At 52.8% G+C, this 26174-nt stretch overlaps 2 protein-coding genes across 3 annotated transcripts; one reads left to right on the top strand and one right to left on the bottom strand.

Moving 5' to 3' along the window:
* Nucleotides 1–3347: 3347 nt before the first annotated feature.
* Nucleotides 3348–13511, bottom strand: LOC113973732 (cis-aconitate decarboxylase-like). The gene is made up of 6 exons (XM_027696220.1): nucleotides 10564–13511; nucleotides 9562–9616; nucleotides 6582–6769; nucleotides 5846–5935; nucleotides 5392–5597; nucleotides 3348–4766 (listed from the first exon to the last, which is right to left on the bottom strand). Exons 1-6 carry the CDS (start codon nucleotides 10594–10596, stop codon nucleotides 3848–3850), a joined length of 1491 nt encoding a protein of 496 aa, XP_027552021.1. The 5' UTR covers nucleotides 10597–13511; the 3' UTR covers nucleotides 3348–3847.
* LOC113973731 lies at nucleotides 10533–23778 on the top strand. 2 transcript variants are annotated; one of them, XM_027696218.1, is made up of 11 exons: nucleotides 10533–10620; nucleotides 13907–14278; nucleotides 14717–16171; nucleotides 16977–17069; nucleotides 17638–17742; nucleotides 18349–18458; nucleotides 19318–19512; nucleotides 21259–21421; nucleotides 22266–22431; nucleotides 22577–22671; nucleotides 23295–23778. In XM_027696218.1, exons 2-11 carry the CDS (start codon nucleotides 14131–14133, stop codon nucleotides 23378–23380), a joined length of 2616 nt encoding a protein of 871 aa, XP_027552019.1. In that variant the 5' UTR covers nucleotides 10533–10620; nucleotides 13907–14130; the 3' UTR covers nucleotides 23381–23778. The 2 variants fall into 2 exon arrangements, with proteins under 2 accessions (XP_027552019.1, XP_027552020.1); XM_027696219.1 differs by lacking the exons at nucleotides 10533–10620; nucleotides 16977–17069 and having other exon boundaries at nucleotides 13520–14278.
* Nucleotides 23779–26174: the final 2396 nt, after the last annotated feature.

Here is a 26174-nt window from a genome sequence, read left to right as displayed (position 1 = left end):
CTCCCTGGGCAGCCCATTCCAATGGCTGATCCCTCTCTCTGGAAAGAATTTCTTCCTAATATCCAACCTGAACCTCCCCTGGCACAGCTTAAGACCGAGCCCTCTTGTCCTCCTGCTGGTTCCTGGGAGCAGAGCCCGACCCCCCCCCGGCTCCCCCCTCCTGTCAGGGAGTTGTGGAGAGTGAGGAGGTCTCCCCTGAGCCTCCTCTTCTCCAGGCTGAGCACCCCCAGCTCCCTCAGCCTCTCCTCACACCACTTGTGCTCCAGTCCCTTTACCAGCCTTGCTGCTCTTCTCTGGACCTGCTCCAGCCCCTCAATGTCCTTCCTGAGCTCAGGGGCCCAGAGCTGGACACAGCACTCCAGGGGTGGCCTCACCAGCGCTGAGTCCAGGGGAAGAATCACTTCCCTCATCCTGCTGCCACATCGTTCCTGATCCAGGCCAGGATCCATTGGCCCTCTTGGCCACCTGGGCACACTCTGGCTCCTGTTCAGCTTCCTGTCCATCCACACTCCCAGCTCCCTTCCTGCCTGGCTGCTCTCCAGCCCCTCTGTCCCAGCCTGGAGCTGCCGGGGGTTGTTGTGGCCAAAGGGCAGGACCCGGCACTTGGCCTGATTGAACCTCATCCCCTTGGAATCAGCCCATGGATCCAGCTTGGCCAGGTCCCTCTGCAGAGCCCTCCTGCCTTCCAGCAGATCAACACACCCCCCAGCTTGGTGTCATCTGCAAATCTGCTGATGGTGGACTCAAGCCACCATTTGGGTTGGAAGGGACCTTAAAGATCACCCAGTCCAACCTCCCTGCCATGGGCAGGGACACTTTCCACTAGCCCAGGTTGCTCCAAGCCCCCTCCTGCCTGGCCTTGGACACTTCCAGGGATGGGGCATCCAAAATTTCCTATAATTATTGATTACTAGCAAGGATCCTGCCTGGCTCTGGTGTCCCTCCAGCCACTGAGCTTGCCACTGTAAATATATTTGTGGAGAAATGTTCTCATTCCTTAATTTAAGGTGTCATTTCTCTTGGAACAGCAGTAGAAAGAAGGACAATGGCTCTTTTCTCATTCAACCTGAGAGGAGAAGTTCAGGGCTTTGGTGGCACCATATTAATCTCTGAATACCCTCAGTGTCACACAAACTGGTCTGTAATTTTCACAGGTGAATTTTTTCTCTTTCAAGGCCTCCCTTGCCAGGGCTTGGGCCTCCTAATTTGTTAGGGATATAAAACATTTGTTGTCTGATAATGGAAATAATGGGTGAGACGTTTTCCTGGGCAGGGATAGTGACAGCTTTTTCAGAGTCCTAGGCTTTTAGAGGAAATTCCATGAGTAAAAAAAAAAAATTCAGGCATGCCTTTAGCTCCTGGATGCTCTGGAAAAGCCACTTACTTGTCACTCTCCACAACTCCCTGACAGGAGGGGAACTGGGGGGGAATTGGGTTCTGCTCCCAGGGCACAAGGGACAGGATGAGGGGGAACGGCCTCAAGTAGCACCAAGGGAGGTTGAGGTTGGACATCAGGAGGAATTTCTGCCTGGAAATGGCTGTCAGACATTGGAAGGGGCTGCCCAGGGAGGTTTGGAGTCCCCAGCCCTGGAGGTGTCCAAGGAAGGCCTGGCCGTGGCACTCAGTGCTCTGGGCTGGGGGACAAGGTGGGCATCAGGCACAGAGTGGACTGGATGATCCTGGAGGGCTTTTCCAACCTCAGTGATTTTGGGACTCTATGAACTGATAAGTGAACCAATAAAAGGAAGTTGGACCCTACCAGCCTTCCTATCTCTCCCTTTCCTAATTTTACACACGATCTGCTGAAAGGTGTCAGGATTGTGTCTGCCAGGACAGCCAAGACACGAAGGTTTCTGGATCTCAGGGACAAACTGCAGCCTGAAACACAACTGCAAAGCCCTTTTTTATGCTCCAGCACCAGCAGGTGAAGGGTGGCAGCTCCCTCCTCTCCTGCTCAGCTTCACTGCTACAGGGCATCACTGCAGCATGGAGCAGGAGGCATGGAAAGGAGAACATGGGAATAAAGGTTGGGATACTGGAACCACTCATAAGAGGCTTTGTTCCCTGCACTGCAGCCCATCTCAGTTCTGTCACACGTATTGATCCCTTGGACAAATGTCAGGCTCATGGAGGACTTGGAGGGCACTGGATCCATGGATTTCAAGTTCACTGGGCTGGGAAACATGGAATGACATGTTTGGTGACCTCACACCTGACTGGAACCAAGGGAAACTGGAAACTTGGCATGGAAACTTGGCAAGTATTTGAAGTCTGTTGCTGGTGGAGAATCACTGGGTAGTTGGGGTGATCTTGTTGGAGCACAGCCAGGCTTTGCTGTTGTCCTCAGCAGGAAAAACAACCTGTGGGGGCTCAATGTATATTTTACCTTGGAGAAACCACTGGGCACAGTGTCCCTGCTGTCCCAGCTGTCCCTGTCCAGCCTCTGCTGGGTTCCCCATCTTTTGGGAAAGCCTCTGTATCTGCGTGTATTCACATTAAAACCAAAAACCTGATGGTCTGCCTAAGGTAGCATTAAAACTTTATGCAGAAAGTGAATTTAATTCTGTTCTTCATTCAGAAAGATTCGCTGTGAATATCAGGCAGTGTGAGAGAGTGGATTAACAGGTGAGCAAACAGTTTTGCTCTGGATGGGACATTCTGTGCACAAACCACTACCAGGAAGATAAAGGAACCTGCCCACATTCCTTTTTGCCTGTCTGGTCCCATCTCGTCCCCCTTGGAGAACAACCCTCACTCCTGCAGCAGATTCTGTACCTTTATTGGGATCATATTGGAAAGAGTCCTTTGGATCAGCAATTCCGGTGTTGAATAGGAATATTGAGTAGTTCTCCATGTCCCCACTCGGGAAGGAAGCAGGGGAAGGAGCCCTTCAGGGAATGGCTGCTCAGGAGTGTGAGAACTGAGTTAATCCCAGCTGGAAAGGTGAGTTAAAAGCTGAGTCTCAGGAAGCTTCTCCTCCTTTCAGGGGGGGAGAAACAGGGATTTCCCAATGTGAGTCACAGCATGGACGTGCCCAAGCCACCACCTAGAGATGCCCATGGGCTCTGTCAGCTCTGAACAGGTGCCTGGGCAACCTGTGCCAAGGCAGGAGGGTGGTGTGGCACAGCCCTGGGATGGGCAGAGGTCACCCCCTGGGAGGTGTAGGGGCTGTAGGACTGATACAGGGCTCCTCTCCTCCCAACTGCCTTTCCTTACAGCTTTTGAGGGTCCTTGAACCATCCTTTGTACACAGACAGGTGGCAAACACTTCCCAAAGGCTGGAGAAACAGGAGGCTTTTACTGGCAAAGCAAAATAATCCCTCTCTGCCAGAAAGCTTTGCAGGCAGGGCTGTTTACAGTAAGGGATGGATTTTCCATCTGGCCACCAGGACTAACTAACTGTGATCCCAAAAGTGCCCAGAAGAGCACTAAGAAAAGCACATGTTCCGCAGCTGAACTTCCTCCTCTTCCCAGACTCAGTGGTCAGGCGTTGTGCCCAGAAAAAAACTTGGAATCCAGCTTTAAAAACCACACACAGTTCCTTCCGGGGAAGCAGCTTCCCAGTGACACCCCAAGATTCTCAGGGATTTCCATGGGATTTTTTTTTATATTTGTGGTGGCCTTTCAGCTGCTCAGACAGCATCAACCACAAGCTGAAATGTACTCCTTGCACCGAGGGCTGACACAGTCACACCTCCTGCCCCAGGGGCTCCTTTGGGAGTGAAGTGTCTACTTGAAGGGGTGGGAACGTTCCTGGCACTGGAAATCAATAATAAAGCACCAATGAAGAAAGGAATTGGAGTTTCACTGGGACAAACCCCTCCTGAAACCCCCCTGTGCTGTTCCCTCACAGGCTGCAGGCCAGCTGGGAGCTGTCTGACAGGTTCTCCAGGTTGTCCACCGTAGCGATGATGGTTTCTATTTTCTCTTCTGGGAGCACGTGGGAGGCGTTGGATCGAAACTTCTTCAGGAGCGACTCCTTGCTCAGGGGCTTCCTCCAGTGCCCGTAGAAAGTGTCACACTTGCCCGTGAGGACGTCCCCGCTGTGCAGGAGCAGTGCCACCTCCCCGTACATCTTGTCGAAGTTGGCCACGTTATCCTCGGGGTGCTCCACCACCACTTTGTCCAGCAGCTCCCTCAGCTCCTGCCGCTGGATGCTGCTCTCGGTGAAGGAGCCGAGCCCGACCTCGCCGTCCAACAGGGCAGCACAGGCGTTGAACTGGAAGGAGTGTCTGGCCTGGTGCTCGGAGCTGGGGAAGGGCCGGTTGATGTACTTGGACACCGGGATCTTCAGCACGATGGTGCGGATCAGGGCGGGAGAGAAGGACCCCGCGTAGTGGAGGAAGAGGTTCCTCACAGACAGGGCAGCATCCACCACCCAGTGCATCCCCAGGTGGGCTGGGAACCGCTTGAAGGCAATATCCTGCTTCTCCAGGAGGAACTCATGGTGGTCACCGGGCGCTGGCAGCGGCTTGGGGTGATAGACCCCGTAGAAGGCGCTGAACCCGGAGCAGCCAGGGATGTCATCCAGGATGAAGGGGTTGGCCTCCATGCCCCGGGCCGCCAGCAGAGCTGCCTCGAAGCCCAGGCGGGTGGCGTTGCCGATGTGCAGTGGCTTGGCCTGGGTGGCAGCGTTGGCCATGGGGGCCCCCGCCAGGGACGCGGCGATGCCCAGGGCGTGGCAGCACTGGGCCCTGCTGAGGGACAGCAGCTTGGCCGTGGCCGCCGCACTGCCCATGGTCCCCACCACCGAGGGAGGGTGGAACCTGGAGGGGAGATGGCAGGAATGAGCATCCAGGCCCCTGTGAGGCTGGAACTGAACAGTCAGCTGGTGGAAATCCCTCACGGATGTGATGCAGGTGAGATTCACCTGACTCGGAATTTATCCATCCAAAAACGAAGCGTCTTTCTGGAAACTTCCACAGCGTCTCCAATAAACAATTTTGCATTTTCTCTAGGAGTAGGTGACATGGCCTGTGTCACTACACCAAACTTTCTACCCCTCCAGACAAATCTGGCCTCATCCAACTTGTCCAAGGGGAACAGTTCCTGGTCAGTGCCGTGCCTTGGACTGCACCAGGGCACTGTTGGTGAAGGGCAGTTGGCACAGGGGCTGTGCCCACTGTTAATCTGTCTGCATGGCTGTGAGCTCTTGCCCTGGTTGGCTGAGATGATGGCACTGCAGGCCCAGTGAGAGTCCTCTTGGTAGTTATTTTTGAGGCAAGGTCACTGGAAGTCACCAAATAAATACCTGGTGCTTCATCACCTCTGGCATTTGGCTCTCGGTAGGGCTTTACCCTTATCCTGGGGTAACACTGACTTAAACTGGACTTAAACTAACATTTTGAAACCCAGCCTCACCATCTACTCGGTGCAGAACAGGCAGTTTACCTTTTTGGAATGTCGTGAGCCTCGGTGGAGAAATGCATGAGCCTTCCTTGCACTTCCAGGCCCACGTTAAACGCCAGCAGGAAATCCATGCCGGTGGGTTTGGTGTCGGGAGGCAGCATCTGGGAAGCTGCCAGCAGGGCTGGCAGAACAGCCCCTGAGGGGTGGGTAGCAGGGTGCCAGGTGTCATCAAAATCCATGGAGTGTGTCTGCCACAGAAATGGAGATAAGGCCGTGCTGCTGGGACGCGCTGGGGGCTGCGGGAGCGAGGGCTCCTCGCTGATGTTGCTGAGTTACAACATCCACCCACTGTCCCCACGGGGGCTGTGTGGGCCCTCTAAAAGCAGGAGATTGCAGGGAAGCCCTTCCCAGTGACCCCCCTGCTTCCTGCAATGCTCACTAACGCCTCTGAAGGCACCACAGAGGGTGGGTCCTCCTGGAAGAGCTCCAATCTTACCGCGACTCCGTTGGCGAAGGCGGCCAGTGTCGGGGACAGCTTCACACCTGGCTTGCCATAGACAGAGCTCACGGCAACTGGAGAGTACAGCTCCTGTGGGAGGGAGGGGAACCCCGGGGAGGACCTTGTCAGAGACTCATTAAGGTTGGAAAAGATGCTTGAGATCACCAAGTCCAACCATCAACCAGCACCACCGCCGTGTTCACCGCTAAACCACGTCCTTGAGTGCCATGTCCACATGTTTTTTGAACACTCCAGGGATGGGGACTCCACCACTGCCCTGGGCAGTCTGTTCCCATGGTTTACAAACCTTTGTGTGAAAAAAGTCTTCACAGAATCACAGGGAAGGGACCCACAAGGATCATCGAGTGCAACCCTCAGCCCTGCACAGGCCCAGCCCCAAGAGTCACCCCCTGTGCCCCAGAGGATCATCCAAACCCTCCTGGAGCTCTGGCAGCCTTGGGGCTGTGCCCACTGCCCTGGGGAGCCTGGTCAGTGCCCAACCAGCCTCTGGGGGAAGAACCTTTTGCTGAGATCCAACCTGACCCTGCCCTGGCACAGCTCCAGGCCATTCCCTGGGTGCTGTCCCTGGTCCCCACAGCAGGGAGATCCCCTCCTGAGGCAGCAGGGATGGTGCCAGAACACCCCTCCACCAGAAGGCAGAAGCCCTGTGCGGGCCAGGAGGTGACAGCGCGGCTGTGGCGGTGCCAGGGTGGTGCCAGGGGGCCGTTCCTACCCGGCAGTACCGCAGGGCGATGTCGAACACGTGGGTGGTGCTGCCCACGAGCCCGACCCCGATGCTGTCGAGGATCATCCTCTTGCTCCGGTGCCGGACGGTCTTGGACAAGTGGTCGGGTCGGGAGCCGTGGATGAAGGAGGCGAAGCTGCTGGTCACGGTGTCCTCTGGAGCACTCCTGGCCACCACTGCAGCACCCAGAGAGAGGGCAGGGGTGAGCCCACAGCTCCACACCCTCTGCTCCCACCCAACCTGGAGGAGGACAAAGCTGAGGGAGCAGGACCCACCCGAGCCAGGGGGGCTCGTTTCAGGTGGTCCTGTGAGGAGCAGGGAGTTGGGATTGATGACCCTCACGGGTCACTTCTGACTGGGGATGTTCTGTGATTCCATATCTGCTCCAAGCACCTCCTGGGGTGGCTTCCAGCAGGTTCAGCTGAAGCAGTTCCAGAGCTCAGGCCCATCCCCTCACCCTGAGTTTCCAGAAACCACTTTTTTCTGGGAGGATCAATTCAAATCACGTCCCTTTGTCTGGAGGAGAGGAAGCCCTGCTGCGTTACCGGTGGTGCCCTGGTGGGAGTGGATCACGTAAAAGCAAAACCTCCTATAGCTTCCATCATTTTTGGCAACCAGGACTAGACCCAAAGTCTGGATTTATCCAGAAGTTTCATCCTACAAGGCACTGAAATGTCTTGGCTCAGCCATTCTCAAGCCCTGTGCACTCCAAAGGATGCTAATGCTCAAAAATGTTAAAATTCTGTTGGAAACATCCAATTTGGGACCACTGGACTTTCACATTTCAGGGACAAATTGCTTTGTTTAGATGAATTTATAATTCATGGAATTGTATTGAATTCTAGAATTAGAATAACAGGGTATAATTAATAGAATTATGTTTAAAATGCATAGAATTATAATTGCTATGGCCCATTAAAATTTATAGTTTTAATTTGAGGGCGCACATGAGAGTAGAAAAAACATAAAATCCATTATAGGTGACATTTGCATGATGGCAAATCCATATATATGCATATTTATATATGCATGTGGGGGTGCATACATACATGCACACAGATGAGAGATATTAACCTCCAAATTAACTGAACCACATAAAATAATCCAGCTGAGTGAAGCAAAAAAAAAAAAAAACAAAACAAACAAAACCATTTTGCTTCAACGTATTACAACTCATCCAAAAGCAGGTACACATGAGACTTTGTTTTTTAAACAGAAAACATGGCAATTAATAAAATGACCATTCCCTAATTTCCCATCCCGAAATGTCATGCCCGCTGACTCAGTGTTCCTGCTCATGTTGGGCTTACCTACAGCCCAGGAGTCTGAAACCACTTGGAAACCCAGCTGGGAATGTCATCACCGGGTGACTCACGGGGAGAAAATTTCCCCCCTCACGGCAGCTCCGGGAAAGGCATTCCTATAGGAATCCGGGATGCTCAGCACTTCGGGAACCTGCTGCCGAGCTGGGGGCCTCTGACAGCACCTCCTGTCCCCCGGGAGCATCTCCTGTCCCCCGGGAGCATCCCCCGGGAGCATCCCCCGTGTCCCCAGGCGGCGGCACCGCCGCCCTCCCGCGGGAGGGAAGGGTGATGTCAAACGGGCTTGGAAAAGCTGCAGGAAAATCTGCTCCAATCACACGGCGCCCATAAAAGTTGGATTTGTTCCCTCCCGTCATCAATGCTCTTTGTCACCTCAGCAGGCAGCGGTATTTTTTTAACCCTTCAGCTTAAAGCATTCCATGACTCCCGGGTTTTTCTCCTGGAGTGGCAGAACTTCATAAAAGAATTAAAGACTCTGTCCAAGAGCAATAAATCTGTGTGGGTTGTTAGGATTTCTCTTATGCCCAAGTGTTCATTAAGCAACGTTCTTTGCATTTAGTGCATTAATAATGCATTTTAAAATCAGGTAATGGACCTAATAGACTAAGAACACGTTTTAAAAGAAGTTCATAAACTTGCAATAAATTAGGACTGCATTTGAAAATAAGTTAATAAACATAATAGACCAAGAACATGTTTTAAACTAAGTTAATAAACTTATGACAGAAAAAGAACACATTTTAAAATAAGTTAATAAATCTGTAATAAGTTAGGAACATTTTAAAATGAGTTAATAAACTTATGATAGAAGAAGAACACATTATGAGTTAATAAATATAATAGCCCGTGTTCTAAAATAAGTTAATAAACTTAATGATAGAACAAGAACACAGCTTAAAATAAGTTAATAAACATAACAGACCAAGAAAATATTTTTTGAAAAAGTTAATAAATTTATGATAGAACAAGAACACACTTTTAAAACTTATAGTAGATTTTAAATAAGTTAATAGACAAACTTATTAATAGAAAAAATAGACCAAGGGGCTACACAGGCAAGTTCTGGTTAATTTGTCCAAAGCTGGGCAGTGCTGGAGACACGGAGAGTGATCCATGAATCTCTCCAAGCAATGCCCACAGCAGGATCAGGTGCAGTAAAGAAGTAAGGACAGAGGAATTAAGGATCTGAGCAACCTGAATCCAAAAAATCGGTCTGAGAAACTGCTCAGAGACTTTTTTATCTTTAAGCAGCAAAGGTATTTATTAGCAGTGCTGGGAGCAAGCCAGCTATTGCTGAAAAAACTTGCTCAAAGGCTTCACACAAAATCAGCAGTTTCAAACCCCATGGCAGCCACGATTTAAATCTCTTCCTTTTGGGGTCAAAGAGGAAGAATTTGGAAAGTCTGGTTCTAAATCAGTTAAAACTTCTGGTTTAACACGGGACTCCCAATTATTCACTGCTTTTCTCCTTGTCCTTTAGCCCTGAGGGCACAAAACCACCCCAGGACCCCCCAAACACGCTTCGCTTTCCAAGGATTTGGGTGGTTTATCTCAGCCCGGCGCTTCCTTTCAAAGCAATGCCACGATTATTTTGGGATGCCCCTTAAAAAAGGATGGGGAACTCCTTTCTGCAGAGGGATACAAACCGTGGGCAGCAGTTTTGTGAACGTGCCGGGAGCTTGCCAGGAGCTTCTGGGATTTCTGGAGGAAAGACACAGACAGAGAGTTTGTCACCGGAGCTTTTCCGGAGCAGTTTTCCCGGTGGTGCCTCTAACACGGCACCGTGAGACTCTCACAGATCAAAGGAGCACATAAAACCAACTACACACTTAAAGGAGGCACAAAATATTTTCCAAAGCTGAGTCCAACAGGGATGCCAAGAATATCCAGGGAAATAAAGCTGCACAGTGGAAGGGGCAGCAGAGCCTTTCCAGACCCGCCGTGAGATCTCGCAGCTCCGAGAAAAACCCACACGGCACATCCCAACAACAACAACCCCACGGGGCACCATGCAGAGCACGTTTGGGACACGTGGAAGGAGCAGGCAACAGGTCAGCAACTCAATGAGGTGACTGTGAAAACCATCTGGATTTGTTCATTTTGGGGCAGGTTCCTGTTTAACGCCACGGGAATTTTTGACCGGTTGAGGAACGGCCCGGAAAGAGATGTTTCCTCCTCGGAGTGAAAAAGGAAAGAGATGGAGAGGGTTTGGTGGATGGAAGGGTTACCTGTAGGGTGGAGTAGACCATGCTGGTGGCTGCTTTTCCCAGCGCTGGGTGCCCAGCTCGGCGCTGCTGCGGGCGAGGGATGCAGAGGTGTGTGGCTGGAAGGTGCTTGGTGTCAGGGTTTTTATAGGGCTTCCCAAAGGCAATTTGCTTTTTGTTTTTTTGCATCTGAATTTCAAGTGTGATGACATCAGCCCCTGGGGACCCAGAGGGTGGGGGGAAGAGATGAGGAGGGGTGGTTTGTCTCTGCTGAACAGAAGGGAACCCCCCTCCCACCGGGTGTCAGGAAAGAAGAAAAGCTTTAGGACAATAACTGATGAAGTTCAAGGAAACTCCTGTCTCCAAAATGCTGCAGGTGCCAAGGGGTGAAGCAACTGGCCCCAGGCTCCTCCTCCTGAGGAGGACTATAAAACTGGGACTTACCAGGAAATGAGAGGGACAAGAGCATCCTCCCATTGAGCAGAAGTGTCACCAGAGCAGGTAATCCCAGCAGCGAGGCATTGGTGGTTTGTTTGATGCTTTTCTTGAATCCATTCAGCGTTTGGTCCTTTGGCTGAGCCTTTCATAGCTCTCCTTCTTCTAAAGCTCCAGCTCTGCCATTGAACTGGGAGTGCAGGTGTGAACTCTGGAGCTTCCAGGGGACACTGGGAGCCTTCACTCCCGAATGAATGGTTGAATTATGGGGCTCTCTGCTTTGTCCAACAGTGAAACCTGGGGGTGTTTAACATGCTGCATATTATTTGGGGCAGAATAACAGCCTGCTGTCATACACCTCGTATTTAAAACTGCATTTTCTACTAACTACCATGCAGACCTTTACGTGTAGCAATGTGTCTCCAGCAATTTGGTGCTGTCTGGCACCAGAGGAGGGTTTTTTAATGGACTTTTTAATCCAGCTGTGTGGTGTTGTCGTGCACTGATCATCTTGCTGTTTGTTTATCCAAAGTGAATTGCTTTTCTGTTCTCTCTCCATGTTTATCTGGAGAGAGGCAGCGTTTCCTCAGAGCTGCACAAACATCTGTTATCACTAATAAGGTGGGATGGAAAACTAAGGGCAAAATGCCACTGGGGGATAGGTGTCTGAGAAGTTAATGGGCTCGTGGTTGTTTACGTGTCCCACGGCACGTGGAGCTTTGCTCCAGCCTCCCAAGGAGGGAATGTCCATGCACCAGAATATTCCCATTAATACTGGTGGGGTTGAAGCACCACCAGTAGCTGGATGTTGGTGCAAAGAGGATGCAAAGCCTGGTCTAACAGAGATGGAAATGGGGTGCAGAGGAGGGGTGAGCTGTTCTGGAGGGGGTGAAGGGCAGCTGTCTGTGAGGAAGGTGGTGAGTGAAGGAAGTGGTGTCCAGAAGCTGCCCCACGTGGACACAGCTCGGAGGTCACGAGCCAGGGCAGGGGGAGGACCTCACAAGCCACTTCTTCCACTCCCAGGGTGAAGAGTGTCAGGGGCAGGGAAAGGAGAGAAGGTGGAGGAGGCTGGGTGAGTGAGGGGTGGCTTTGGCTGTGCCCTCACTGCAGGAGGGGTTTTGTGCAAGGGAAGGATCACCCCGGGCTGACCCATCTCTTTGGTAGAAGCAGCTCTCTGGCAGCTCCCCAGGTCTCCAGGTGCCTCCTCACCATGGGAAGGTCTCCATCCTCATGGTTTCCTGCCCTGTGGCTGTGCTGGCTGGTGCCCTGTGTGTGCAGAGAGCTGCCAACCCCACCTGGAGGGAGGGATTCCCTTTTGCTGCTCTGCCTCCTGTGCCCCCTCACCTTATCGTGCCACATTCTCAGTTCTCTGCGGTGCAAGGGGGCAAACAGGTCCTTACAAAGTGCCAGAGGCAGCAGCTGCACAGAAGGGACAGTGCCAGCAGCCAGGAGTGATGTTATCCTAGGGACAAGGGCATATTTGAGCAGAAAACCCCTCTGGGGGCTCCCATGCAGACCCTCTTTCTCCAGCCTCGCTGCAGCCCACAACATTCCAGTGCTGTTGCCCCTGGGACTACTGGAGGGCTTTAATTCTTTGGTGTGTCCTCATGTTGGATGAAATAGAGGCAGGGGCAATGCAGAGCTGCTGGAGTGGCCTTAGGACAGGGGCCAGAGGCTGTGTTGGCATTGTGGGGGGGAGTGGGTGTGCAGCTGTTTCCAACCCCAAAACCTTCTCCTCCCAAGGGAACCTCCTTCATCCTCCTCCTTTTCCATATCTTGGATTGAACCCTCTCACATCCTTTACAACTCTGGAGCATGTTCTGGTATTTCTCTTCCCCCCTTCTCTGGTGTCCTAGGAAGGCTGGCACTGGAAGCAGAGGGAAACATCCCTGTTAGTTGTGTCTCTATATCCTTCACAAATCCCAGGTGCCTGTCACAGGCTCTAAACCCCCCAGCACAGCCAATTACACAGAAACCACCAACAAAATGAGCCTTGGCAAACTGAAAACCACTTCTGGGAGCCAAGGAGTCACCTGGCCAGCCCATCTGCCTCCAAAAACCCACCTCATCCTCCTCCAGGGACCGACTCCACACAGGGGCTTGTTGCACGATGCCCAGAAAGGCACTGCCTGAGCTCCTTCAGAGCAAAACATCTGGAGGAAGTTAAGATTGTGGCCCTTCTCCAAGACTAACCTTTGAAATCAGACCACTTATTTATATAGGAATGTCATTGAAAGTAATAATACTAATAAAAAAGTTCTGGACTGCACAGGCTCAGCTCTGCCTGAGAGCCCCTCATTCCTTGGGGCTTCCTTCAAGTCAGTAGCACAGAGAGGTGTTTGATGTTGAGAGAGAGTGTTCCCCTCTCAGAGCTGGGATTTGGTGCATCTCTCTTTCTGAACCAAAAATTCCATCCTTCAGCACAACCAAATAATTGAATAATTAATTGTTCCCCCAGGTTCACTTGAAAGTTTTTACCCCTTCCCACGTTTGATGGGAGTTTATGTTGCCGAGCCAGTTTGGAGTCAATTTATCCTTCATCCTGCTCTCTTTGGGAAAATTGCAACCTTTAGGATAAATGGAGAGAGGAAAACATGGGTTTTTTAGTAGAACAAGAGAGTCCCGAGAGCACTGATGTTTGCAAAATGTATATTTGTGCTGAGGAAAACTGTGTGTTCCTGGGATTTAGGTTCATTATTATTCACATCACTATTTCTTTTTTGGGTGGTGCTCCTTCCCTCCTCCCCGTATCAATAGTGGTGCTTTCCTCCCTTTCCAAAAGGCTCTTTGGAATGGCTGAGAACAGAATACATCACTGTCTCCCTTTCCAGCTCTTTTAGGTCATCAAATGTTCTAAAAATACCCAAATAACAAGAACATCACTGTTTTATTTTCATCTTTGTTTCCCAACAAAAAACCTCCAGAGAGAAAACTTCAGCTCCTGGTACCCAGGAGTGCAGAGGAACGGGAATGTGGGGGCTGCCTGCAAACAGGCGAGTTCATGGTAGAAATATGAAGGGTTTGAAAATAGACTATTTAGTCACTGGGGTTTCAAGAAAGGGATGGAGCTGGAAAATTCCATCTGGAAGGGAGACTGTGTATGTGAGTGTCGTGCCTGTTTGTCTGTAACAGTGGATAAGAAACGTCCTGGAACGGCTCAAAAATACCTTGTGGCTTTCGCCTGAATGTTTGTCCGTCCGCGTTGGGTTATTCATTCCTCCCCATCTCCAGCAGCCTGGACAAGAGGGGACAGGAACCATCCCCACCACCTGCAGCGCTTTGGGGCACCTAAACATGTTTTTGCCAGAACTCCTTGTAGCCTAAATGGCTTGTGTGTGTTTTTTCTGGATAGGACTCCGGAAAGCAGGCACCTAAAGTGGTGCTTTGAATCGAGCCTTTGTCTGGAGCGAGGAGCGGGGAGGCACCATGGAAACACCTGAGCCTGTCACCAGTTGCTCCCTCCTCGGAGCAGGGGCACGGCTCTGAAGGCTGGCCGGGAGCCCGAGCAGTGCTGGTCTAGACACCGACGGGGTTGTGGGGGCGACGGCCGACGCTCTTGTTTTGTCTGGAAGGGCCATGGCGGGGTTCGCCGCCGTCTTCTACAGCGAGCCGGCCGTGCTGGGGCTCCTGGGCAACGTGGTCAGCGCCTTCCTGCTCTGCCTGCAGAACTTCGCTGTGGCTCACAGCGGCCTCAGGCCGAGGGGGGCAGAGGACATCCTGGCAGGTGGGTGGTTGCTGCTCGGCGGGGACACCGCGGGTGCTGGATGGAGGTGAACGTCCAAGCTGACGGCACCAGGCGGGATGGACTCTTGGAGAGCCATCCCCATGGGATGATGGTCACCGTTACTGGGGATGGGTGGGCTGCCTGTGTGCCCCTGGGGGTGGCTGCTCCTCCTTCCTCAGCCGCTGCCCGGAGTCTGGTCCAAACCTTCCATGTGCCATTCCCTGCCACTTTCCTACATCCAAACTGCTCCCGGGCCTGCTCCCCACACTGAGCGTGCCAAGGGGCTCAGCGCCCACACAGAAATCTGACATAAAGGCGGGAAGAGAGGGGAAGGCAGAGGCCACAGGGCCGCTCACAGGAAGGCTGTGGGACCTGCTTCCTGCGGCTCAAGCCCTCTTGTGGGTTGCCTCGCACCTGACCACTTCACGTGTCCCTCAGGTGTCCACCTCGTGCTGATCGGAGGCTTCGTCCAGCTCCTGGCAGGATTCCTCGCCTTCCGCAAGTACGACCACCTTGGGGGCGCGGCCTTCCTCACCTTCTCCGCCCTGTGGAGCAGCTACGGGGCCACGCGGATCGTGTCAGCCGCCTACCCCTCCCCGCAGAACACCACGCTGCCCGCGGGGAACGGCAGCCACCTCCCGCCCCTGGGCGCGGCCCAGCTCTCCGCCAGCCAGAGCGCGGTGGCCGGGCTGGTGGCCTACATCTCCATCTCCTTCGTCCTCTGCTTCTGCTCAGCCACCATCAACTACGTCATGCCCTTCATATTCGGGGCCATCGCCCTCGCCCTGGTGTTCGAGGCGGTCGCCCTGTTCTGCCAGTGGGCCCTGGTGGTGTCGGGGGCCATCGAGCTGGTCATTGTCACCTGCGGGTTGTACGGGGCGGTGGCTCTGCTCCTCAAGGGCATCACACAGCGCTACGTCCTTCCTGGCTTCGGGCACCCCCTCTTCAATGTCCTGCTCTTGGGGTCAGCACAGAAAAGCTCCTCCAAGGCCATCGGGGAGGAAAAAAAAAAGAACACAAAGTACGCCGAGCCGATGGCCCTGGGCAACATCTGTGACACGGTGTCGCCCTTTATCTTCGCCTTTTACTTCTTTGGGTACATGAAGACCTTCTGTGTCGGGGCGGTGTGGATCTCCATCATCTCCAGCTGCCAGCTGCTCTCCAGCTTCTACAGCTACCTCCGAGGTGATGTCTACCACACAACCAAGTTTGGCGTCCACAGCCTCTGCTGGCTGGTGATGTCTTGGGAAGAGTTCATCCTCACCGCCTTCCTTGGGCTGCCCCGGGCTCAGGAGAGCAGGCTGGGAATGTTTGGGGGGTGGTTCTTCCTGGCCACCGCCTGCACGCTGTTCCTGATGTCCACCCACAAAGACACCCTGGAGATGCTGCAAAACGCCTCCTTCTTCATCCTCACGACGGCCTTCATCCATCAGATCCCGCTGCCCGGCGCTCAGCCCCTCCTGGGCACCGCCTGCAGCCTCTGCACGGCCCTGTCCCTGTACGCCACCTTCGCCAGCCTCACCAACTCCATCGGGGAGAAGGCCCTGATCCCGGTGGGCGCCCAGGCCGTGTCCAGCTCAGCTCTCCAAACCGCGCTGGCGGCCCTCAAAGCCCTCCTCACGAGCACCAAGGAGCTCCCCGGCGGCACCGGCGCCGCCGTGCCCGACGCCTTGTTCTACATCTGCAACGGCCTGGCCGCGGCCTCTGCCATCCAGGGCGGCCTGGGGGACCCCGGCAGGCAGCAGCTCTCCATCCCCTCCGTGCTCATCCCGGGGGCCGTGGGGCAGCTCTACGTGTGCAGGATCCAGGCCTGGGGAGGGAGGAGGTTTGGCTCCGTCCTCCCGTTCTGCTACGCTGCCTTCTGGGCGGCCTGGGCGTGGCTGCGCCTGGCAGGTAACGCGCGGGGTGGGCACCCCGTCGGCTCAGTCGCTGAAAAAGGGATGCTTTTAGGGAATTCAGATTGCTCGATTCCACTTAATTCCTTCTTTCTGATGGGAGAGTCAGTCATGTCACGTTCACTAATTTTCCACCTTGTAAAAATATAGTGCCCAAACGTCCCAGCTTGCACTTGCCACAGGCACTTGGTACACACAGCTAAGGGGTCCAAGGAGTGTCTTCAACTCCAACAGAGGCCAAGATCTCCCTGCTAAAATATTGTGAGGCTGTCTCTGGGCTGTTATCTCACAATAACGCTTCAGGAGATGCTTTTTAGGCGGTGGAAGGCTCCAGGTTCCGGGTTTATCCTTCGGCAGCCTGGAGAAGTTCATCCCAATTGATGACAGCCATGAGAGAAGCTCTCAGAATGCTGAGCCCGGGCTCTGAGAGCTGTATTTGGCTCCGGGTGGGCAGCGTGTCCATGCAGCCTCCGTGCCAGGCCCTATTAAAATGAACACCTGTGGGGAGAGTTGAAGCTGTTCCTCCAGAGGTGTGGCAGGAGCTGCTGATGTGTTCAGCCAGGCCCTGAGGATTATGAGCTGGAGGTAAAATCATCAGCTATTTTTGGATGGTCACCACCAGTTCTCCAGTTAATACCTCAAATACTTCACGTTGCAGAAGCAGCAGGAGGTTTTCTTTGCGAGGCCACCATCCTTTAACCTGAGCTGGAGTAATTCCAGCCACAGATCTGTCACCCTTCTGTCATTCTTCTGTCGTGCTCTTCATGGTTTGCTCATAACCAGATGTGCTGGTCCTATTTCAGGCCACCTGCTGAACATCGGTGCGGGGAACACCGAGGGATTCACCGCTGGTTCCATTGCCTTTTTGGTGCTCAATGCTTTTTTAATTGTTCTAGGTAAGTCTCAGCACCAATGGGGTTGTTTATTGAGGGGTATTTGGGGTCAGGTCATGAGTGCTTCTGTGGTGGGAATGCACAGGTGAGGGAGGCTCAGCTCTTCCTGTCGCTCCGATTAGGCAACAGCTGAAATGTTTTGCCCACAGCCAGTAACAGAAGCTGAGCTGGGCTTAGAAGAAACAGTCCCAAGGGAACAGAAGAACATCTCAAAGAAAATAAAAGGTTCAAATAAGGTGAAAGTGTTCGATGGACAGGGCCACTGGCACAAATCCACAGTCACACTCCAGCCCAGCTGGTGTAAATCAGGATCTGCTTGGCTGCCTGAGGAGTGTTTTCCATGTGAGCACAGTGTACTGGCAGATCAAGGGTTTGGCAGCGTGTCCCGTGAAACCTGAGGGCTGAACAAACCAGGGCCGTGCCTCTGCTCCTCCTCGACCAGGGAAACCAGATCTTGGCTGCTCAGTTGAATCAAACAAGACTCAGTTGGTTTAGGAACCCTTTTACTGTTCCATGTACATTTTATGGGCCATGCTTTGATGGGGCCTTTTGTTTGTGTTTCTTTCCACAGCTTCCTCTTTTAATGTGGTGCTGCTCTGTGTGACCCTTGCAATGGAGCTCTTGAGCATTTGTTTTCTGCTCTTTACACTGGAGAACCTCCCTTTGCCGTTTGAAAGTGAGTTTTAGGGGAACTTGGTCATCAAACCTTCCCACAGAGTGCAGTGAGCGGGTCCTGGGTTGGGGAGAAGTGTGGAAAGCTCAGTTTGGAAAGAAGCAAGTAGAGAATGTTCCTTTGAAGGCTGGTGTGTGTGCAGGCAACAGGGACTGAGCCTCTCAGCCCCAGGACCTCAGCCCCAGGGCCCTGAGCTTCCAAACAAGCCTTTAGGTGTGGCTGATCCTGCTGGATCAGCTCAGCCTCCAGAGGTTCTGTACAGTCCTACTTCCCAGCAGCTGAGGTGTGGGATGGGCTAAATGTGCCACCGGTGTCCCTGGCTGCAGTTCTGGTGAAGCTCTGGCTTTGCTGCAGGTGGAAATTTTATTTTTAATTCCATGAGGTCCTTTAGCAGAAGCTTTTCTACCATTTTATCCTCACAAAGTAGAATCACAGCAGCATAAAATCATGTAGGTTGGAAAAGCCTTCCAAGACCATAGAGTCCCACCATTCCCCCAGCACTGCCAAAGCCACCTACTCCCCAGTGCCACATCCACACAGCTGTGAAATCCCTCCAGGGCTGGTGACTCCATCACCCTTCCTGCCTCTGATTCCCATTTTTTTTCCCAGTTGTGGTGTTGAGCATCTTCAGCATCCTCTGCTTCTACGGAGCAACAGCATCGCTGGCAAACTGCATGTTTGGGAAGGACCTCCTGATGATGGGACCTCCTCTGTTCACAGTAAGACATGTTTTGTGTGATGGTGTAGCTTCCCTGCTGGGAAGGGATATTCTGGGGTCTTCAGGTTTCCATGGAATTTCCCTTCCTCTGAATCCCTTAGTGCCACTCGAAATCCCCGTCACAGCATTTCTGTAGGAGTTGGAAACGAGCCCTCTTCCATTAGGAATAACAGGCATGGAAACTTGGAGAAAGGGCAAGGGTGTTTACAAGACTCCTACCTTGCTCCAAAAGGCCTGTCTCCATGGTCCTGTGGAATTAGCCACCTCCAGTCCAAGAATTCCTGGCAGATTGAAGTTCTAAAGGCCGTAACCTTGGGAGCAGGGGAGTTAAAAGTTCTCCAGACTGGACAGCTGGAGTTCCCCCCTGCATCTATGAACTTCAAACTGCTCCTACCACCTGCTGTGTCTGACCAAGGCAGTCCCCCCTCACTGGAGTGATGGATTTGACAGCTCAGATTCCTGCTGCAGAGAAACATTTTCATAAAATCAGCATTTCTAACCACGGGAGACTCATGAGAAAACACTTGAAACTTGATCTTCCTCTGGGTTTAGGGTTCTCTGAGTTTCCTTAGTCATTTTGGAGAGCAGCTGTTTCTCCAGGAAGCAGTCGCTGCGCTGGGTGGGGTTCATCTCCTCTGATTTTAGGAGTTGAATTCAAATGTCCACCCTGAGTTAGTCTCTTGGACTTTATTAACTGCAATTGTCACCTACTTTGGGTGAAGCATCCCTAGAAGTGCTGCCTGTGCCCTTTGACTACCCAGGGAGCACAATCCACCTGCATTTGGGTGAATCCCACCCCTTGGTTCACATATTTCCTTCTTCTCACCGTAATGTCTTTGTTGCCTCCTGATTCTTCCCAGGCCGGGAGCTCCAAGAAGGACACCCAGGATCCCCCACCCTGTGTGTGCCCCCAGTCCCACTGCACGAGTGGCCTGAGGACCATCGCAGAGCTGCTGAACACGGGGGCCGTGTGTGGGGTCCCCACGGACACCGTGTATGCCCTGGCAGCCTCCTGCAAACACCCCCAAGCCATCGAGAAGGTCTACAGGATCAAGGTGTGAACACAGGTCTGGTTACCTGGATCTATGTCCTATAGATCACAGACTCACAGGATATGCTGAGCTGGAAGGGATGCAGGGATCATCGAGTGCAACCCTCAGCTCTGCACAGGCCCATCCCCAGAGTCCCACCCTGTGCCCCAGAGGATCATCCAAACCCTCCTGGAGCTCTGGCAGCCTTGGGGCTGTGCCCACTGCCCTGGGGAGCCTGGGCAGTGCCCAACCACCCTTGGGGGGAAGAACCTTTTCCTGAGATCCAACCTGACCCTGTCCTGGCACAGCTCCAGGCTATCCCAGAATCTGCCCAGCTGGAGGGGACCCACAAGGATCATCCAGTCCAACCCTGCAGAGGACACCCCAAAATCGCACCCTGTGCCCCAGAGGATCATCCAAACACCCCTTGAGCTCTGGCAGCCTTGGTCAACCACCAACCCAACCACCCTCGGGGGGAAGAACCTTTCCCTGGGGTCCAACCTGAGCCTGCCCTGACACAGCTCCAGCCATTCCCTGGGCGCTGTCCCTGGTCCCCCCAGAGCAGAGCTCAGTCCCTGCCCCTCCTCTGCCCCTGCCCAGGAGGTTGTACCTGCAATGAGATGAGTTCATGCAGAAGCAGAAAGGGGAGCCCCCGGTTTCAAGTTGTCCTAAGACTTAGAACCTGACCATGGATAGAGCTCCTGAGCAGCCACACCAGAACATCATGGACCATTTTCTCTGCTGAGCAACTTGGTGTACAGCCCCCTCTGCTCTGGGCACAGGGCACTGGGAATCAGGCGGCTCCATCCTGCCTTCCTGGGGAGGGCAAAGCCCAGCTCCAACCTGGCACAGCCCCGACACTCATCACAGACAGGTCCAAACCTGTGTTTGTCCCCTCTGTCTCCCGAAGTGCTGAATCAGAATCCCAGGGCTAAACTTCCCCAGACTTTTGGAGACATTCAGTGCTGGAACCGGCCACAAAGTTTGCACCTTCAACACAACTTTTGCAGCCTGGGCCCGTCTGTGCTCCATGAGGCAATTTCCTGGCTAGCCTGGAGGAATAAGCATAACAGACGATCTCAGCTGGCACCGAGCGCCAGCAGAGGCAACAAAGGCCGTCTTTTCTGGGCTGCTCTGGTGCCAATGTTAACCTTCCCTGCAGATGAGATAATATAAACAGAATGTAAATACATGCCCAGCTCCTTAGTCATTTGGCCCCACTGGAGCTGATGTCAGTTGAGGACTGAAATGACACCGCTTTGTGAGCTTGTTTTACTTCTCCTCCATCTCACTGTTCATTTTACATCAAATTTGCTTCAGAGGCAGCACTGGAGATGTTGGGTCTCTCCGTGCATTATCCCATCGTGAATTGGTAGGTTTGACCTTGATTTGCACCAGCATAAGCTTGTTAAAAATCAGGTCCTTGGTGTATAAGGTCTTAAATATGTTGATAATGAGCAGAGTGTCGCTGTCCCTGCAATGGATATGTCTAAAGTGGGGGATTTGGATGCATCCTGCCAAGATCCCAAGGGCAGGCTGCTGTTCTCTCTCTTCAACTTGCACATGCAGATCTGAGCTGTGACATCAGTCGCAGAGCCTGGTCCCCTCCTCTGCTCAGCATTTTGTGCAGAGACAGCATCTTGCTTGCCCGGAGCTCCTGGTCCCTGGGGACCCCACAAACCAGGATCCCAGCGGGGTTCGAGATTGTCAAGGCAAACTTTCTCTCTTCATCTATTTTTCCCCTTCCTCTCTCCCTGTTTTTTTTTTCAGGACAGGCCTCAGGAGAAGCCCATCTGCATCTTCATTTCAAACCTGGACCAGCTGCGAGCAGCTGCTCCCCCCATCAGCCCCTTGCTCTGGGAATTCATGGAAAATGTTTACCCTGGTGGCATCGGCTGCATTATCCAGAAAGGAGAGTGGCTGAAGAAGTTGGGTGAGATGAACGGGACAGTCCTTTTCTCCCTCTTTCACGTTTTCAACACAGCAGGTCTGCAATCCACACACCCTTTTGCATGTGATAGGGGGAGATTCTATTCATTTTGTCCTAAGGAATTGCCTCTGGAGCTCTCAGATACTTTGGTAGATGTTTAGCAGAGGGTGCTAATCAGCTGGAATGACCCATTAACAGTGGGAGCCAGCATGATGAGCTCTTTAACTAGGAGCAAGGGAGGCTCCTCAGCCTGGGAGGGTCACCTCCACCAAGCCCCTTGCTGTTAGGAATGAGCAAATCCCGGATGGAGCATCAATGAGCCGAGAGGGTTCCTATGGTCACCCCTGCTCATTGCCTCTTCCTTCCCACCACATGGACAAAGGCAAGCACTGTGAGCAGTGGGATGATTCACCTCAACCCTGGCTTCTGGGAATCAATGGAAATAGTGTGGGATGAGGAAGTTGTAGGAATTATGCGTGTTAAGAGGCGGGGGTACGTGGCAGAGGGTGGGCAGTGCTCACAAGGACTAGACTTTGTGATACAGGGAGATCCCATGTCCATGAAAACAGCTGTGCTGTCTCCAGGTGTGAATCATTTCCTTTTCATCCAGTCAGACCCCAAATCTTACTGTCCCAAATCCAGTTTTACTGTCCCAAACTCAGTTTTTATCCAGTTAGACCCAAAATCTTACCACTGCCATGGATTTGTGCTCCAGAGTGAAGCACACACCTAGAGACTCACAGCTCGGGGTGTGGAGGGAGCAGGGCCACTCGCCAAGGAAGCAGGAGGACTTGCCCTGATGCCACAGCAGCTGTTGTGCCAGCCTTGCCTCTGTCTGTCTTTCAAGGGGTCGGAGCAGGCTACAGCAGGGTGGGAACTCAAGACAGCATCATGATCAGAGTCCCTGACCTGACAGTCCTGGTGCACCTCATCGACATGACGGGGCCCTTGGCCGTCACGTCGGCCAACCCCAGCGGGGAGGTGGACAGCACACACCACGACATGGTCATCTCGTGAGTACCCCGGGCACTGGCACCCCTGCCACGTGGGTGCCCAGCGAGCTGACATGGTGATGGACACCCTGCACGGAGGGGAAGCTCAGCACAGGGTGATGTGAAGTTCTGTGAAGTGTTGTTGCCTTTTTTTTCCTCCCTGCAGGCGTCTCGGCCATAAGCTGGAGGGTGTTCTCTGTGATGGAGAATCTGACGAGGTGGTGGCATCCACTGTGGTCAACTGCACAAAGATTGATGAAAGTGAGTGTGAGAACCACCCTTTTGTGCCAGCAATTGCATTCTCCTGGGGTGCTTCCATCCCTTTCACTAGTATCAATCTGGCAGCACAGTGTGCTCCAAGAGTAACAGCTCTTGAGTGCCCGGACATTTGCAAACATGTTGATGAAGAGAAGCAAACAAAAGATGTCCTTGGAGGACCTCTGTGTTGACAGAGAACAAGGCAGCGAGGAGAAACGCAGTTGTGCAAGCGAGATCTGCCTTGTAAGAGCACAAGTGACCCAAGTGGGAGGGTGGATGTCTCTGGAAGGAAGGGTGGGTGTTGCTGGTAGACCACGAGAACGAAGGTGTTCCAGGAGCTCGTCCGCAATGACGCAGCAGCACGAGCTGAGGTGTCGTCAGCTGGGTCTGGGTTGACATTTGGGAGGGGTTGAGTGGAAAAGCAAACCCTTGAACAAAGAGTGGGCTCACTGTTGGTCGGTGGTTTCACTTTCTGACAAAGTTTCTGGTCCTTTTACGCAACTTTATTATTTGGATGTTCTGGGCGTTTGGGAGGCTTTGCTGCTCCAAGATAGTCCTTTATCCCCCCATCCCTTTCTTTCACCCTTTGGGGATTATCCTGACTTGTTCATCCTTCCTGTGGGAAGGTGGCATCACCATCGTGCGGGAAGGCTGCATCCCAGCAGGAAAAGTGATGCAGATCTTTGAGAGAGTGAAGAACAGAGTGCTCTGAACCAAAGGAACCTTCCCCTGAGCCAAGAAACAGAGTCTGGTCTCCCTAAAAGACACAGGATGTCCCATGCCTTGCTGGAGCACACGGCCTTGGGAGAGCCATTCCTTCTCCTACCAGGTTCTTACCTCCTTGGGAACAGCAGCACTTCCCCACCTGCTGCCTCTCCTGGGAGCTTTCTGCGGTGATTTCTTGTTTATCCCCAGTAAGTGCCTGGAACCGCCGGGACACCTGCCCATGGAATACCAGCAGGAGCAGGAGTGATGCTTTACTGCAGGAATTCCCAGTGTTTCCAAAGCGCAGTGGACTGTGAAGGCCCTGGCTGCTTGTGTATCCCCTTCCACAACACTCAGATCTGTGTATTTTAGAATCCTAAAATAAATCCTCTAAATAAATCCTCTTTTTGGAACGTAAGGAAAGGGCTTTGAGTTTCATTTGATCTCCACTGAGCTATTCACCCTCCAGAAATGGCAGAGCTCCATGACGAGGCACTGGAGGAAGGAATAAATATTGGAAGGTGTAACTCTGACAGAGGGTTTACAGCGTCACTCACCCCTTTCCTTCTCTGGCATCTTCACAGCTGTTCCCTGCTTGGCCCAGGTGAGTCCCCAGCTGGTCTTGGGACACTCAGCTCCTTCCAACATGCAAAGGAACATCCATGGTCGTGGCCGAGCTGGGAGCTGCAGAGGGTTCAGAGAATCGTGGAATGGCTTGGGTTGGAAGGGATCTTAAAGATCATCCAGTTCCATCCCTTGCCAAGGACAGGGACACCTTGCCCAGGGGTTGAGTGCTGCTGCCCCAGGACAGGGGGCTGGCCCAGGACACGCAGGTCCCCAAGCACGTGGACCTGTGTTATGGGCTGTGGAGGGGCAGCAGTTTTCTGCCAAGAGCAGAGAATAGAACTTTCCTCTCCCCAAAAGCAAACAAGGCCCAGGGGGAGCGAGGGATGAGGGAACTTCACTCAATAAAGACAAACCTCAACAAAGGAAACAATGAGTTATGGCCCAAACGCTTCAAAACACCGGGAGGTGCGTGACAGATTTGAGGTTTTCTGTAATGTTTTTCCCTGTACTGGAGGCAGTGTCCAAGTGGAAGATCTCTGCCAGTTCCCTACCGTTGTTCCTTCTCCTCCCTCCTGCTCTGGGCAGGGAGATTGTTCCCTTGGCACAGCCATAGTCCCACCTCACCAGACAAACCCCTTCCCTTCTCTTCCTCTTTTGCATTGTTTTGGAGCATCTTGCTCATGGAGCTCTCCCTCAAGCCACATCCCCCCTGCTCTCCCGGCACTGCTGTGGGGCCTGAGCAGCCAAACTGGGAGCCTTGGGGCTGGATTCCTCCCACGCTTCACCACTGACATGTAAACACCAACTGCAGTCCTGACCGTGCTCCGCTTGCTTTGGCTCTGCCCTTGTTGTCCATCTGATCCTCCTGTTTGGTTTGCACTGTGGAGCCACCAGAAATAGCAGCTCTTACTCTGCCTCCAGGTGATGGGTGTTGTTTCCTTCAAGCAGCTCCCCAAACTCCTGATTAAAAAGCCCTGGCAGGCTGAACACGGGCTCCCCTTCCCCCTGCAGCCTCCTGACCCTGCAAATCCACTGTTCCCTCTGCTCAGGGCTCCGGGCAGGAACTGTTCGCTCCCCTTGGGCACAGCTGGGCATTCCCAGCCTCCTGTGGTTTCCCAGCCCCTGCCAGCATCTGGAAGTGGAATTTAGTCAGGCTCTCCTCCCTGCACATACCTTAGGACAGCTAAACAACCTGGGCTAGTGGAAGGTGTCCCTGCCCATGGCAGGGGTTGGAAGGAGCTTTAAGGTCCCTTCCAACCCAAACCAGTCTGTGATCCCATGATCCTCAATAAATGGATCCGAGTGCCAGCTGAGCTCCACCACCCTCCAGCCGAGGCTTAACTTTAAGCCTGTGGTGACGCCCCACAACATGGGACTTCTCTCATGTTTTAATACTTTAATACTTGAAAAACTACTTGACCTTTCCAGGCAGGTGAGGTTTGTTAATGTTGGCTATCAACTGCTGGAACAGCAAAAAAAACCCCAGCAAAACAAAAAAGTCCCTTCTTGACTCGTTCCCTTTGTGCTGTGGGTCGGTGTTAGATCATCTCTGTGCCAGTGGCATGGGATGTTTCAGCTCAAGGCAAGAAAGATCACCCAGTTCTCACCCCCCGCCATGGGCAGGGGCACCTTCCACATAGATCCAGTTCCTTGTGTCTTGCACACACAGTTGGGCATTTCTGACCAACTCCACTGGAGGTTATGGAACAAAGATTTGCTTGTCAAGAGGAGCATTGTGGTAAAATCTCAGATAAAGGGCAAAAAAATTAATGTTATTGTGAAATATGTCATTCACAGCATTTAAACAAAAAAGCTTTTTCGTGATAGCAATGTAATGGAGATGCCCCATCCCTGGAAGTGTCCAAGACCAGGTTGGACAGGGCATGGAGCAACCTGGGCTAGTGGAAGGTGTCCCTGCCCATGGCAGGGGGTGGAAAGAGATGGGCTTTGCGGTCCCTTCAACTCAAATCATTGTGGGATTCTTTCATCAGGTTGTCGATTCTGCCACTTTGGCCAAATGAATGATGGGGTTGATGACTGGGCTCTGAACAGTTCCCATGATAAATCAACCCAGAAAATGGCTTAGACACCAACCCCATACACTCAGCACAGGAAGGTTGGGAGCTGGAGCAACCTCTCCGTGGTCGCATTCCCACAATTCTTCCCAGGGACCCAAACAGGTCTCGACAAGCTCTGCCAGAGTTTCTGCAGGGTTAGAGGGAAACAAACACACC

The sequence above is a fragment of the Neopelma chrysocephalum genome, unplaced genomic scaffold, assembly GCF_003984885.1.
Source record: "Neopelma chrysocephalum unplaced genomic scaffold, ASM398488v2 Primary Assembly neopelma1_105, whole genome shotgun sequence".
NCBI classification, from domain to species: domain Eukaryota; kingdom Metazoa; phylum Chordata; class Aves; order Passeriformes; family Pipridae; genus Neopelma; species Neopelma chrysocephalum.
Note: the sequence above shows the minus strand (reverse complement) of the source record. Positions and strands in the feature narration are given on the sequence as shown.